Source organism: Gavia stellata, chromosome 14, assembly GCF_030936135.1.
Source record: "Gavia stellata isolate bGavSte3 chromosome 14, bGavSte3.hap2, whole genome shotgun sequence".
Classification (NCBI taxonomy): domain Eukaryota; kingdom Metazoa; phylum Chordata; class Aves; order Gaviiformes; family Gaviidae; genus Gavia; species Gavia stellata.
In genome coordinates, this window is record NC_082607.1 from 754,085 (window position 1) to 767,661 (window position 13,577).

At 50.8% G+C, this 13,577-nt stretch overlaps 1 protein-coding gene across 1 annotated transcript in view; it reads right to left on the minus strand.

The window, feature by feature from the left end:
- The window catches only part of OPHN1 (oligophrenin 1), a 69,278-nt gene that overhangs the window by 8,696 nt on the left and 47,005 nt on the right, over positions 1–13,577 (minus strand). The window contains exons 13-19 of the mRNA XM_059824218.1: positions 13,262–13,324; positions 11,762–11,836; positions 9,264–9,348; positions 8,907–8,965; positions 7,273–7,378; positions 5,331–5,490; positions 1,008–1,155 (exon numbers count right to left, since the gene is read on the minus strand). Coding sequence (XP_059680201.1) covers positions 1,008–1,155; positions 5,331–5,490; positions 7,273–7,378; positions 8,907–8,965; positions 9,264–9,348; positions 11,762–11,836; positions 13,262–13,324 — 696 coding nt within the window. The remainder of the gene's footprint in view (positions 1–1,007; positions 1,156–5,330; positions 5,491–7,272; positions 7,379–8,906; positions 8,966–9,263; positions 9,349–11,761; positions 11,837–13,261; positions 13,325–13,577) is intronic.

Below are 13,577 nucleotides of genomic sequence, written 5' to 3' on the forward strand. Positions count from 1 at the left end.
AAGAAGTTGTGTACCACGCTTTTATGTCCCTCCAAAAATCATTCATCTCGTCTCTCTTGCTGTGCTAGAGACCCATGCACAGGATGCAGAAGCGCTGCTATGAAACTGATGGCACCTTGCAGCCTTGGTGCAGTCAAATGCTAATGCTTCTGCTCCCAGTTTGGAGAAACATTTAAATGCAAGGCTATCTCTGACTGGTCTTGTGATTTTAAAGAGCGATTTGAATCAATCATGTTTCGCCAGTGCCAAAAAGCACGCTTGTAGTATTAAGCCATCATCAAAGCTCTGAAAACTAACAGAGAAAAAGACTTCATCTCTTTGGTGATGATGTGATCTAGGGCACAGCTCGCAACGACAATTAGAGCAAATCGGGTGCAGAGAGAAACATGATTTTACATTGAAGTGCCCTTCAACATGGTAGTAAGGGCCTTACCATTTCCTTACAATCAAATGAATTTAGCAGCAGAGTTGTACTTGGTCTGGAAAATACTATCACTGGGTGCTGAAAAAGTGCTTCAGTGCTCTTGCTCTGGATGTAAAACTGCCGGCAGCCGAGCCAGCCCTGCAGACCCTCTCGGGACTGGTGCGCTCTGGCAGGACAAGACTCCAGCAGCACACAGCCCACCCCCAGCCCGGGCACACTCGCTCCGTCCCACCAACTCAGCTCCTCAGTTGCATTTGCATCACTTTGCATTTTTGCCTCTGAAGCTACAAAACCTCTCCACTGGGCTTCTCATACGCAAGAACCAGTCTTAGTTTAGCTAACGGAGAACGCTGCAAGCTAACAGAAAAAAAATCCCCACGGAGTTTGAGGTGTGAGATGATACAAGCTATGTGTGAGTAGTTTTTTTGCTTTCCTATCTCACCGAACAGACCTCACTGCCTGCTGTGTTCAGGGCCTGGGAAGTGCAGTCCTGCTATTGTTATCTCCATTGCTCCTGGAAAGGTGTTAGAAGAAACAGGAGAGGCAAGAGGCCCGTAAGGCATCAGGAAACAGCTGGACTGACCTCCACTTTCTTCCACAGAAGCACCAAAGAAGACGGGTCTTTCCCTCAGAGGACGTTTGGAAATGGTGATGGGTTTGTGCCGCCGAGCAGCCACCCTGGGAGGAGGCACCGGGGGTGCAGTGGTGTCTTCTGGGGGGCCGGAGTAGATCTGTAAAGGCAGACACGTTTAAATGACCCAGCCCGAGACGAAGGGGCTGCTGCCTCAACCCCAGCGGAAGGCCCACCCGCCCAGCACAGAGGTGGATGGTGGCCACCACGGACACCCAGGGCCCTGCCCAGCCTCCAGCAGCCTGTGGTTCAGAAACGCCCCCGGGCCGGGTGCCGTGCCGGCGTGTCGGGCAGCGCTCCGGGGACAGCGTGCCACAGCCGCGCTTGAAGCCATCGGGTCCCTCGGCTTGGGGAAGGAGTTTGGCAGCTGAGCCACGCCAGGAGCAAAGACCCAGCTCCTGCACGGCAAGCGGCCACCCGCTGCCTTTGCCAAGGGCTGCCCGGCTCCCCTCTGCTCTCCAGCAGGCACAGGAGCGGTCTGTGGCCCGAGTCACCTCCGACTGACCCAGGAGGGCTGGAAAAGCCAGGGCTGCTCCAGCCGCCCTCAAGGGTCGGCAGCACCTGGGAAAGCCCCGGCTGCTGGGGCTAGAGAGGGGCTGGAGCAGGGCTGATCCTTGAGTTACGGCTCTACAGACGTGCCCTGCTGTGGGCTTTCCACAGACAGGCTGCCTGCTCTGCACCTTGAACACCCACTGCAGCGCTGATTTGATTAACGCAGTAAAATCACAAATACAGACAAAATGGGTAGAAGCAAATCATCCTGGAGCAGATGAAAGAAGCTTTGAAGCTGACAGTTTCTGAGAAACATCAAGATTTCCACACCAGTGAGGCGATACAATCTACAGAAAGCACCCGAACAAACCACCGCATTGTTTTAGATTTAACGCTAAAATCCCCTTTGGCTCTTGGCTTACAGTGAAGTGTGTGCCACCATGAAATTATCTTGGATGAAATACTGGCATAAAAACAATGCTGCTAAGGATTTTTATCTCCTTTTCTCACTGGTCATATGGCACCTATTTGGTTGGATTTAATTTAGAGGTTCTTATTTATGTCAGTGCTTTTTTTAAGAGCTGAAAAAGAATTAAGCCTCCGGGCAGTCTCTTGAAGATCTGAAACACCACATTAAGGACCAAAACCAACTGCTCTTGTATTTTTCCCATGGATATTAATTGAATTTATATCAGGCTTTAACAAGAGTGAGTTACTATGGACGGGGTGGCATGGGCTGCCGAGACCCGAGGCTGTGCTGCCCGTCCTGGGAGAACACGGAGCTGGTCCCTTCCCAGCTGTCGGCAGGAGACGGCTCAAGCCCAGAGGACGAGAGCTCACACCAGACCCAACCGAGGAGCAGTCACCGCTACCTCTGTGCACGCTCTGTTACAGAAGAATAATTTTATCGTGTCACCCAGAAAAATTTTTAAATGAAGAAATTAACATTCTGATTTGATTAAGTATGCCATTTTTGTAATTTAAGCCAAAAGCATGTTCTTTCTTCTTCCAGCCAAAGAGCAGTTCTGGGAAATCAAGATGGGGGACGAGAGAGAAGAACACGACCCCACTTTAACCTTCTTGATCCCAAAGACCAGACAGCGTGTACCATCTCTGCAGGCGGGCTCCCCACACCTCTCTTGCCTGGCCAGCGCAGGGGCAAGGTCAGACCTGAACTGCACCCGGGCTAGTCTGCCCAGGCTTTCACTCGGTGGGTTCGGCATAAATACAGTGTGCTAGCACTTGGGCTTTGCTCCTGACTTAGTCTGCCCTACTCTGCACGAAGGGAGCAGGAACGACAGGCTCTGCAGCTGCCCGTGCGACTCCTCTTGGGGCATTTAGGGCAAAGACCCGGACGAGCTCCAAACCCTGATCTCGTCACTTCAGCAGCTTTTCTTCCCCGATTCGGTGACACGGTGTGGCTGCTGACGCTTAATGCCAACAGGGGCTCTGCCCTTTACAGGGCCAGTACATTTTCTCCACTGCAGAATACAAGGTCCGGTGCATTCCCCCTGCCTGGATTCAGAGGAATTTGCTGTGACTTTAACAGCCCGTGATTTAAAAGCAGCAGCTCGTGTATTATTAAAAAAGCAAAGGTTTACCTGCAGCAGGTGAACTTTTCCATTTTCTGGAAACATCAACCTCATTCCTATATATTGACAAGTGTCCAACATTGTTTCTTAAAGAAAAAGAAGTGTTAAGTTCCCTATGGATGCTTGTACAGGTACCACAGAATGCTGTTTTCATGAGATGCTTTTCAACATCTGAAAACCAGGCTAAACCCCACTGCAAGCTACACTTTTTAAGATGTGGGTGCAGCCCCTACTTTGCTTCTGCCTTCTAAATGAAAATCCAAGTTAAACAACTTGAAGGTACAAAGATATTGACAGACCTTCATATTTAGAAGGTTTGTACCGTGAAGAAGGTGTTTCCAGAGTGATCAACTTATTTAATTTAACCATGGCACTGAAATATAAGCTGTGGAAACAGTAATTATCCACAAAGACTTCATGAATAGTTACCTTGTCCTTAGAGTCTTCATATTGCAGTATATGAACCATAGCCCTCTCTTCCTCCAGACTCATTTCGAGTGTTTGCTCATGTGTGAGCTGAAGACACTTTCAGCGCTGACGCTCAACTTCCAAGCTCAATCCAATAAATGTTACTAACTTAACCTTATCGCTGAAGAAATTAAAAGCAAGCAAAGAGATGTCTGGCTTGATTAAAGATTTAATTCCGGCTCTTAGAGGTGGCAGTGTAAATCATGTGTTGACTCAGCCTGCACCGCAGGCTGTACAAGAGGGGAGGACAGAGGCTCAGTTCTGAAGCAAGTTGTGTGAGGACCCCAGCACACAAACGATTCCCTGTTTTGCCGTGGGAACTTACTCAAAGCGTTTGCAGAGACCTACAATGAAACTGGCTTGTGAGTTTCATGTGCTTCTTGTGTGGATACCCAGAAGTCTCTCTGAGCTCTTTCATCCTGTTTCTCTGGTTTCAGTTCTCAGCACCGCAACCGACTCCCACATCACCCATCAGGTCCCCGTTTGGTTGCTCCGACTCCGCATGCACTGTCGCAAGAACCCTGCTCTTTCAGCTTTGGCCTCCTCTTCCTTTCCCAAAAAGGGAGCTTCACTTCTGCACGGGTGCTGCCCTGTCTGCTGGGAGCGCTACTCCGTCCTCCTCACAGTAAACAACACCCTTTAGAGGATGGCTTCAAACGTTCCCTACCTCTAAGGCATAAGGGATTGTTTAGACTCTCGGTAATGTAAAGTATTATGAAAAGCTGAAGGACCAAACTCACTCCTTCGAACCTAGTGCTGTTACCAGGAAAGCAATCTGGTCCCCAGTTCGTGGACCTGAATGCAAATGCTGCTCAAGCTTTTAAATATTAACATACAGCTCTATCATCCCCCAGTCACCCTGAAAACCCTAAGCCGTTATATCAGATATCACAAGGAGAAAGCGCTAATACAGAAGACAGTGGAATATTCTGCTTTCCATCAGGAGACAAAACGCCACGCGACAAAAAGCTGCTGCCTGCATGTGAATCTTCAGCACCCACCACAGCAGACTAACCCAGACTGTGCATTTAGGTAATGCCCTCAGACAAAAATGTCCAGCAAAGACCCCACGAAAGGCGAACGCTGCCGGAGCCCTCGTCAGGGTGCACTGCCCTGTGCGGAGCACTGCCCCAACACGACAGGCACCGGCTGCCTGCTGAAGTCTTCTCTGACAGCTTCACCCCAGGCAGCAGCTCCCCTCCCAGACTTGCCCACGCCACCCCTGCACCTGGATCTCAACAGATCGTATGCACAGCTGAATTATTTTCATCAACCTACCAACACCTGTCTGCTTTGGTTTTTTCTCCCCCTGTATTAATAGTTGTATACTGTCTCATCTTGGACTGTGCCCACTGAAACCAGTTATGCTCTGGTCTGGCTCCTGTCTCCAGCAAATGAAAGTGTAAAGTCCTGTAATGTCCAGGCATAGAATAGTGGGGTTTTTTTCCAATAAAGATTCCTCTAATTTAAAAAGAAAGGCAAAAATCCCTAGACTCAGGGTTTCCTTCGCAACCAGCTAAAGGCAACCATTCTACACATCTGCTACACTTTTGTTTCCTTCTGAAGCATTTCAGAACAGCACTTTATATCAAAAATCCCAGCCCCTGAGGAGACTCCAGAAAAAGGAGCCAGAGCGCCGCATTGTTGCCACAGCAACAGTTTGCACAAACAGGACGGAGCAGCCAGGCGCTGCGTGGAGGGGCTCCCGGGGCTGCCACCTTACCTTCCCAAAGTGCTCGATGAGGATCTCAACTACGATGTTTTGGAACTTGATGTTCATCATCGCTGCCACGGTGTCCTCCTGTGCTCGCATGAGGGTAGGGCCAAATATCACCCCCATGTTAGACGGCGACATCAGATTCTCTCGGCTGTGCTCACAAATGCTGCGGAGAGGAGGGAAAGAAGGAATAGGTTTGGGTGTTTTTTTCCAAACAGATCTTGTTCCAAGCAATAAAAAAAAGGATACAGTAAGAATCAGCCATTCAGTTTTCTTCATTTTGTTTCAGCAGAATTTCCTTCCCAACCCTACCAGAGATCAAATGTCTCTAGCTACGACACACATGTTTGGCTAGGACAACTGTTTGGGACAGCAACATGCTGACAGCATTTTTATTTGAACCCTTCCCACTCCTAGCTCACCTTCTAACTCTGCAATCAAAAGTCATCTGCGCAACACATACGTAAAAGGAATCATTTAAATCAGAATATCCTATTTATCCAGAAATTACTTTTGGCTTTAATTTTTCCTCTCTCTGAAGGAGGACTGAACGTAGGGAGCACACTTAAAAGGTTTTCAGTAAATCGCTACACAGCATCTTCTTTCAGAAAGAACAACCATTTTCACAGAACAGAGCTCTCTCTGTCCAGCAGCCTTCGAGCTTTGGAGCAACGTGCAAGCCAGCGGAGCAGCACCAGTTGCTGACTGAAGTACTAACCACCTAGGTGGGCACTACCTGTTTTCAGAAGTGCACCAGAGGAGAGACACTGAAGCTGACATGTAATGAATTCTGGGTTTGCCCTGTAGCTCTGGTCTTAAAGAGGTCTCTGTCCACATGAAGGGGAGAGGGAATGGTATTTAAGTGTAAACACTTTAAGGAACAAACACAGTGACCACAAGTACAGGCTTAGCTTCATCGGACTGCGCGCCAGACACTCTCAGCTCTGCTACTTAGGCAGAAAGGTTTCTGAAAACCACACAAACACATGCATGAAAGGCTGGAACTGCACAGCAGGCAGGATCCCCCAGCTAGCCCTCCTCGCCCCAAAGAGGGGGCATGGCACCGCAGGCCAAGCACTTGCCTTCGAGTGTCAGGGCGTGACAATCCCAGATCAGCCCTGCTTAGTTCTGAAACAGTGCAGTTTTGAAAACGACTTCTCCAAAGGTCCAACGCAAGCCCTGTCACACAAAAGCCATTGCTTCTGCAAGCCCTGGTCCTTCCTGACCTGCACACAGATTGCTCCCTTGCTGTTGAGCTTCAGCATGGCTCATCACAAACCTCTCTCCCTGCTGCGCCGCTGCTCCTCCCTGGGGTGGAGAGGGCAGAGCTTCCACACCGAGCCTTCGCATTTGGTGTGACAAGGAGGCAGGAAAATACTCCTTTCCCAAAGCCGTGCTGGCACCACTGTCATCAAGTAACAGACTTTTTCAGTGGCTCGCTGGCGGGCGCACGTGGAAGCAACGCTGCTCAGTGCCACCAAGCGTCCAACATGCCTGTACGACAGCAGAGGCTGACTCGCTCAAGCCTTTGTGCTGCTCTAAGGGCTAAGAACATTGAATCCATAGAGCTGGAGGTAAAACCAAAGCATGCTTCACGTTCAGCCCATGGGCAGAGGTCCTACAGATGTTCCCAAACCCCAGACCTAACGTTCTTGTTAACTGGAGTGAGAGGTGTCAATTTATAGCTCTGCTGTCAGAGGGTATTTTCATTTTAAAATTATTTCCTGCTTGGTGCTTGTCAGAAAGGGGATGAAAGTGGTAATTAGAAAGAGAAGCATCACTTAATGCAGTGGGTAGCAAGGATAATCATACCATTTGTGCAGCACAAATGTAAATTCCTAGGGGGACTGTGGTGGATACAATTCTGCAAACCTGCCACAAAAAAAGACTTGCACTGCTGATTCCATTACTCCCCTTACTTTGGCTTTAGAGAAAAATGCCCACTCACTTGACGAGGTGTTGTATGAGGAGCTCTAACATCTCTCTGTTCTTGTCAGGTAGTTTATAGACCAGGGCATGAATGGCTCCCAGCCTGTAATCCAGGTTCTCAGATTCTGGAAAGAAGTAACACAAAGAAAAGTTTGTGCCCACCATTTTTGGAGTAAATACATAAGAGAAAGGTAAAGCCAAAGAAAACCTGTGGGAGCTGTTCCTTCTGCAACGTAGGACTGTCTGGCCAAACCCGGTGATGGGAAGTAGAAGGAAAGCGAGATTACATAGCAACAGGGTAATCATTGTGAGAAACAAAATGAAGTGGGAAGAGGGAGAAATGAAGCTTGAAAGGGAACTCAGGGTTGCACCCTGCCTCTGAGCACAGCCAGGGAAACAGGCTGGGCATGGCCAGGTACTCCCCTTCGCACCCTCACCCCGCACAGCAGCACACCTGGGGAACACAGGGTCTCTCTGCTGCTCTCTTATCAGCCCAGATAGCTGTAACACTGAACAACACGGTAAAAAGCCCTGCAGGGAAAAAAATTGAGTCCCTGACCCAAAGAGGTCACCCTTAGAAGCATAAATAACCAAGAAACAATAAAATACTCAGTGTGAGAAGAATAGTGTGGGATCTTGGTAGCTGGGAAGCTTAATGGTGCAAGTTTCTGAGGGAGGGTAGGGAAGGGATTATGGTTTTGCACATACCCAGCCATCATTGGTTTAACCAGTTCTGAAGCTAATAAATCTTGGGCTTGAGCACAATCAGTAGGTGGTGCAAAATTTTCCTTTCCAAGAAAGAACAAGTGTTATTAATTCTCCGAAGGTCCAAACTGAGGAGAGGCGGGTGCTCTCCTACCCTCCCATTGACTTCAAGAGGGCATGGGGGTGTGAAGGATGCTTTAATCCAAAGTGTTTCTGAGCATGCCATAAATTTCCAAAGGCCAGTACTCTCATGCTGAGGGAGATGCCAAACTCCCTGTATCCCTCCAAGTCTCCATCTCAGCACGCTGGCTCTCAACACACTCTGAGGACGCAGCCAGTTAAAATTATTATGGCTTACTTGAAATGGCCACAACAACAGGACAGCCGAGGACTGGCCTGTTTAGCACAGGTGATGCCCTGTCGTATACCCATGTTACTTGGCTAACCTCCGTTAATGCTGGCTGTGGCTCCGTCCCAAGAGCTGCAGCAGAAAAACGTCTTTCATGTAGCAGTAAACACTTTGGATTCAACATTCCAGGACAAATTTCACACCTAAAGGCAGCACCTACCTATCTGCATGGCAACAGCACATCCCATTCCCTCACAGGTTTTAAAATCAATGTATTAACACCGTCGAGAAACAATTCTTCTGGGACACTTGTGCTGACTGCAGGTTAGTTGACATCCCCTGGCTCTCCAGGCCCTCTGAGAGCATGAAATTGTGTTAGAGGTAAGAGCACTCCAATAGCAAAGAAAAGAAGGGAAGAAATACTCCCGCTTCCCTTGCACGATTAAGCACCCAGATGAAAGGGTTGCTCCTCTTTCTACAGGGGGAAGCAGCCGGACACCCCGGTGTCAGGCTGGCAGAGCTCTGCCAAGTGATTTTGATGTACGCTGCTTGGGGAGGGCAGGGCTAGGGCCCCTCGGCAGGGCAGCTGCGGGACTTACTGGCAGCCAGGACCAACTCTTTGTGGAGCTTGTACGTCATGACGGGTTCAGACAGGTTCCTGCAATAACCAGAAAGAAAACTGAGCTCTGGCAGGGCAGCGCAACCCACTCGCAACGGATCTCGAAGGACCGACGGGCAAACCTGCTCACCCTTCAGCACCACTAGTTCCTGGTGGCATCTCCCCCCAGCCAGTATTACTTAAACAGCTTTCCCCATAGGATGTGGGGTTTCTACAACAGGCGTATTTCTCAAAAAAGAAAAAAAAAAAAAATCATCTGGCAGTTCACTCTGCTTTTCACCTGGATCAGCCCCAAGCTCCTTTGCCCACTCGGGGCAGATGGGAGCTGCAGTACTACCTGAGATAAAACTTCAGTGAGCTGGTAATTGTCTTGATGTCCCAATCGCCGCTTTGGAGATCCACATCCCCTGGACATTTTGGATCTAAAGGAAGAACAAAATGGCTTTAAAATAAGGTCCATTTTGAGGTCGTTAATAAATAGCACGCTCTCAGGGAGGGTACGCTCTCGAGACAAACCAAGCTACAGCAGCACATGAAGAAAGCTGCTGATTCTCACGGTTGGGAAAAGCAGAACAACATAACCAGCATCAGTATTTTGGAAAGGCCGAGGAGCAGTGCTAACCAGGGACAAAGGAAGAAGGAGAAGATAATGTTTCAGCAGTGGTAAAAAGTTAGTGAGGGCATATTCTCTACAGTTTGTTTTTTTCCCAGCACAGCCAAGACTGGCAGAAACGACACATTTCAACTGATCCAAGACAAGCTTTCTGATATCCAAAGGAATCTAAGTTTCCAGCTCCAATCCCTCCTTCGCAGCTGGTTCCCTGAAGGCTGTTCTGGAAACATTCCCTCTTGCTGCATGAAGAGGAGGGAGCTCAGAGGAGGTGGCACAGCAGTGTGGAAGTACACTTTGCTCCTGCCTACCCTCACTGAACAACCACATCATTTCTGTGGTACGATGAAGTAAAGGACATGGTTGGAGGATGGGGAGCAGCTGGACTACAGAAATAAACTACATGATTTATTTTAAAAAAGAAATAGGACTAGAGACAACAAAAAAAAAGAAAAGAAAAAAAGTATCTAAGTATCTATCTCCTTACTGAAGTTCAGGATGAAATCCTTCTGCAGCAGTTATTTCTGTGTTGTTGGACTTTCCGTTGTGAATTTGTACACAGTGGGGTGGCAAGTGGTCAACCAGACCGATGCATATAAATAAAACAAAAAGCCACTCACTGGTGGGGTTCAGAGGAGAAAACCACAGAGCTACTCCCAGGGAGGGTGAGAATCAAGAAGCAATAAAAACTTGGGCTACGTAATTAGTCATCAGGCAAGCATAACCGGATAGCTGCCTGAAGTCGTGGCTCCATGGGAATTGGGTACAGCCATATGTCAGCACAAACCAACCATTTTAATAAACAAAAACAATAATAAAAGCAATAGTAAACAATAGTAAAAAAAATTGTAAAAGCCTTCAAAATACTACATTAATATCAGATGTCTGCGCAGGGAGCTGGTACGAGGCCGAGGCACACAGGTATCAATGTAAACATCCCTTCTGCCCTGTGCTCCAGCCCCTCGAGCAGGGACGGCGAGAAGGGCTCAGCCTTTGGGCGTGCGGGAGACCAACCCTTGGGGCTCGCCTCAGGCCTCGCAGCCTGCCCTGGTCCACGCGTACCACGGGGCAGGGGCACGATGGCCTCAGCCAGCTCCCAGCCCGGGAGCAACGCCGCTGAGCCCCACAACGTGCTGCAGGGAGTTTAACCGTTCCTCGCAGAAAGGCTACCCACCAATTTACACGCTTGTATGAAAGACGAGACTCAGTGCGCAGAAAGGCTTACAGCAGAAATGCATACATTGACTTATTAACGCGTACATTGTGTACAGTGAGGTATCCCAGTCCTCCCGGGTGAAAGCCTTAAACCAGGGTCACAGCCTCCCTGCGGAGGCCACCTGCCCAGTATAGCTCTCCGCCATATCCCCCTGGGGAAAAGGGTTCCCCCGAGCTCGCCTGGGGGGCTGGTTTAGGAGGCGGCCGTGCTGGACCCGTGGGACAAGGCACCGCCCCGAGAACAGCATCGGCCGGGCGAGTCCCCTGGCAGCAGCGCTGCAGGAGGGGCTGCCCACGCCGAGGCCCTCAGGATGCCGCACGCTAATTAGCAAGTGCTGACCGTCCGCTCTGGTTCTCATTCGCACTGCCTAAATAAGAACGGGGACACCGGCTGTTATCAAGGGAAAGGAGTCGTGATGGCCGGCTGAGCAGCGACTCTTGCCGTTGCTTGGCAGTCGGGCGATGCTGGCAAACCCGTGCCGCGTGTGCCCGGTGGCGCGAGCAGCCCCGCTGCCCACGGCCCCTCCGCTCCCGCCGCAGCTCGACGGCAGCTCCCGCAGCCCCGGGCTGGGAGCTGCCGGCCGTGCAGGCAGCGGAGGAGAGGACGAAGGCTTGTCTCTCCTTGGCTGACATCCTGCACCCCGGGCCTGCATCAGGAATGCGTCCCCAGCACGTGACTCCAAAATGCCTGAATATTTTTAGCACGCGATGGGAGAAGGCTTGTCCCCACTGCTGCGGGGTCACCGCCTCGCTCTCTCTTGCTGCTGCTCACTCAACTCGAAACGCAGGTTGCGCCACAAACACGTAAATGCAGTTTAAAGGGAGAGGCAGGAGAGCGGGCTGCAGAAAAAAAGCCCAGAAAAGAAGATGGAAGGAAGATGTGCCTCGGAGGGGCCTCGGGGGCCAGAAACCGCGCTTGACCCTGCTCGCTGCGAAACCCGATCCCCTCTTTCCCTCTTAAACAGTACAAAGCCAGGGCAATCTAGTTGCACGGAATAATTAATTCTTACCAAAAAAGGCGTTCAGCAACTTCTGCACCTGAATATTGCTGCCAACAGTCCGGTAGACGCCCTCCGTGGTAATCCCTGAGCAGGAGAAAGCCAAAGAGCGTCAGCCCGGGCCCTCCCCAGCCGGTGGGAAGTCCGCAAGCCCCATCTAGCGGAACTCCGCTCCCGGCGGCGCGGCGCTGCCTCCGCCCCACCGCTGCTGCCCCAGGAGCCACCCGGGCTCCCTGCCCCGCACCCGGGCTCCCTGCCCCGCACCCGGGCCGCCCGCGGCCAGGGGCTGCTGCTGCCGGCGCCCGGCTCTGCTGGCAGAGGGCTGCGGGCAGGAGCTCCGCTCGCCCGCGGCGGGCAGGGCCACCAGCACCGCCGGGAGGTTGCAGAGAGACGGGTGTCAGTCTCTTCTCCCAAGTGACAAGTGACAGGACGAGAGGAAATGGCCTCAAGTTGCGCCAGGGGAGGTTCAGGCTGGATATTAGGAAAAATGTCTTTACTGCGAGAGCAGTGAAGCATTGGCAGAGGCTGCCCAGGGAGGTGGTGGAGTCACCATCACTGGAGGTGTTCAAGGAACGTGTGGACGTGGCACTGCGGGACACGGTTTAGTGGGCATGGTGGGGTTGGGTTGATGGTCGGACTTGATGACCTTACAGGTCTTTTCCAACCGTAGTGATTCTGTGACGTGTACTTTCTGCCAGGATGACGTCATGGTCAGGCGAGCACGGCCAACGCGTGGAACAGGCACTTGAGCTGGCAAACCCTACCTGCCCAAACACGCCAGTTCTGGAGAGTGCCGCTTTAACACGAATTTGAACAGATGGTCACAGAACGCAAAGACATTTAAGCATATTCTCTGAAAATAGTAGCCAATGTTAGGAAAGACAGAACTGCTGTATTTGCCCAGCTCTGCGAGGAGGGTCTCCTTCCCCTGCTCCTCCCTGCTGCAGCGGGGCTTGGCTGGCCACATCCCCCAAAGGCTCTGGAAATGAAACCAGGCACCTCTCCCTGCGGCAGGCCGGGGATCCAGCTGTTCTGGAGTGGATTTATCTTCACCCTATAGCCCACACAGTGATGCACGCTGGTACAGGCTGGGCGTTTCACAGAAGATCAGAGGGTGAGCTATCATCCACCAGCCTGCTTCTGTCCTGCTGATTTTAACAAGAGGGGTCTGAGTAACGCAGTACCCCAGTTAACGCCTACCTGTCCCCCAACAGACAGACTTCCAGAGCTGCTCTCCTTCTGCCTAACAGTGAGTTTTCTCAGAGTCAAAGATGAGAAAACAATGAATGGAAACAGCATGAAAGTGGAAATTCAATCCTAACCTAATTTGGTATAACGACATTGCAAAGAGCGCAGGATTTCTACTCCTCTGACACGCGTTCCTCAGTTAAAAGTCAAAGTGTCCTTTCACTGACTAACAACACTATACTGCAGAAAACACAAACTAATTCTCGGCCACGGGAAGCCACGCTGGGATGGCGGCACCTCCCGATGCCAGGGCAGGCACCTTACCTTTCGTTTCCACTGCGTTGATGCACTTCCGTACAAACTTGAAGCCGACCTCGTTCAGCTCCACTGTTTCAAACAAGAGAAGCAGTGTTAGCTGCCGGAGCACCAGCACACAGCTCCCCATGGAAAACTACTGGGAAGGCCCCACACCCAGACCCTGCTCGGCACACAAAGCTGCAGTGCCCCAGCACACAGCTGGGTTCACGTGTGCATCCGCATCGTGTACATCCCTCCATGAAAACACAGGCACTCTTTAAATCCTGGCAAGGAATTATGAGTTCCATATGGTCTCCATTTTTCCTTGTGTCTATTTTGAGTT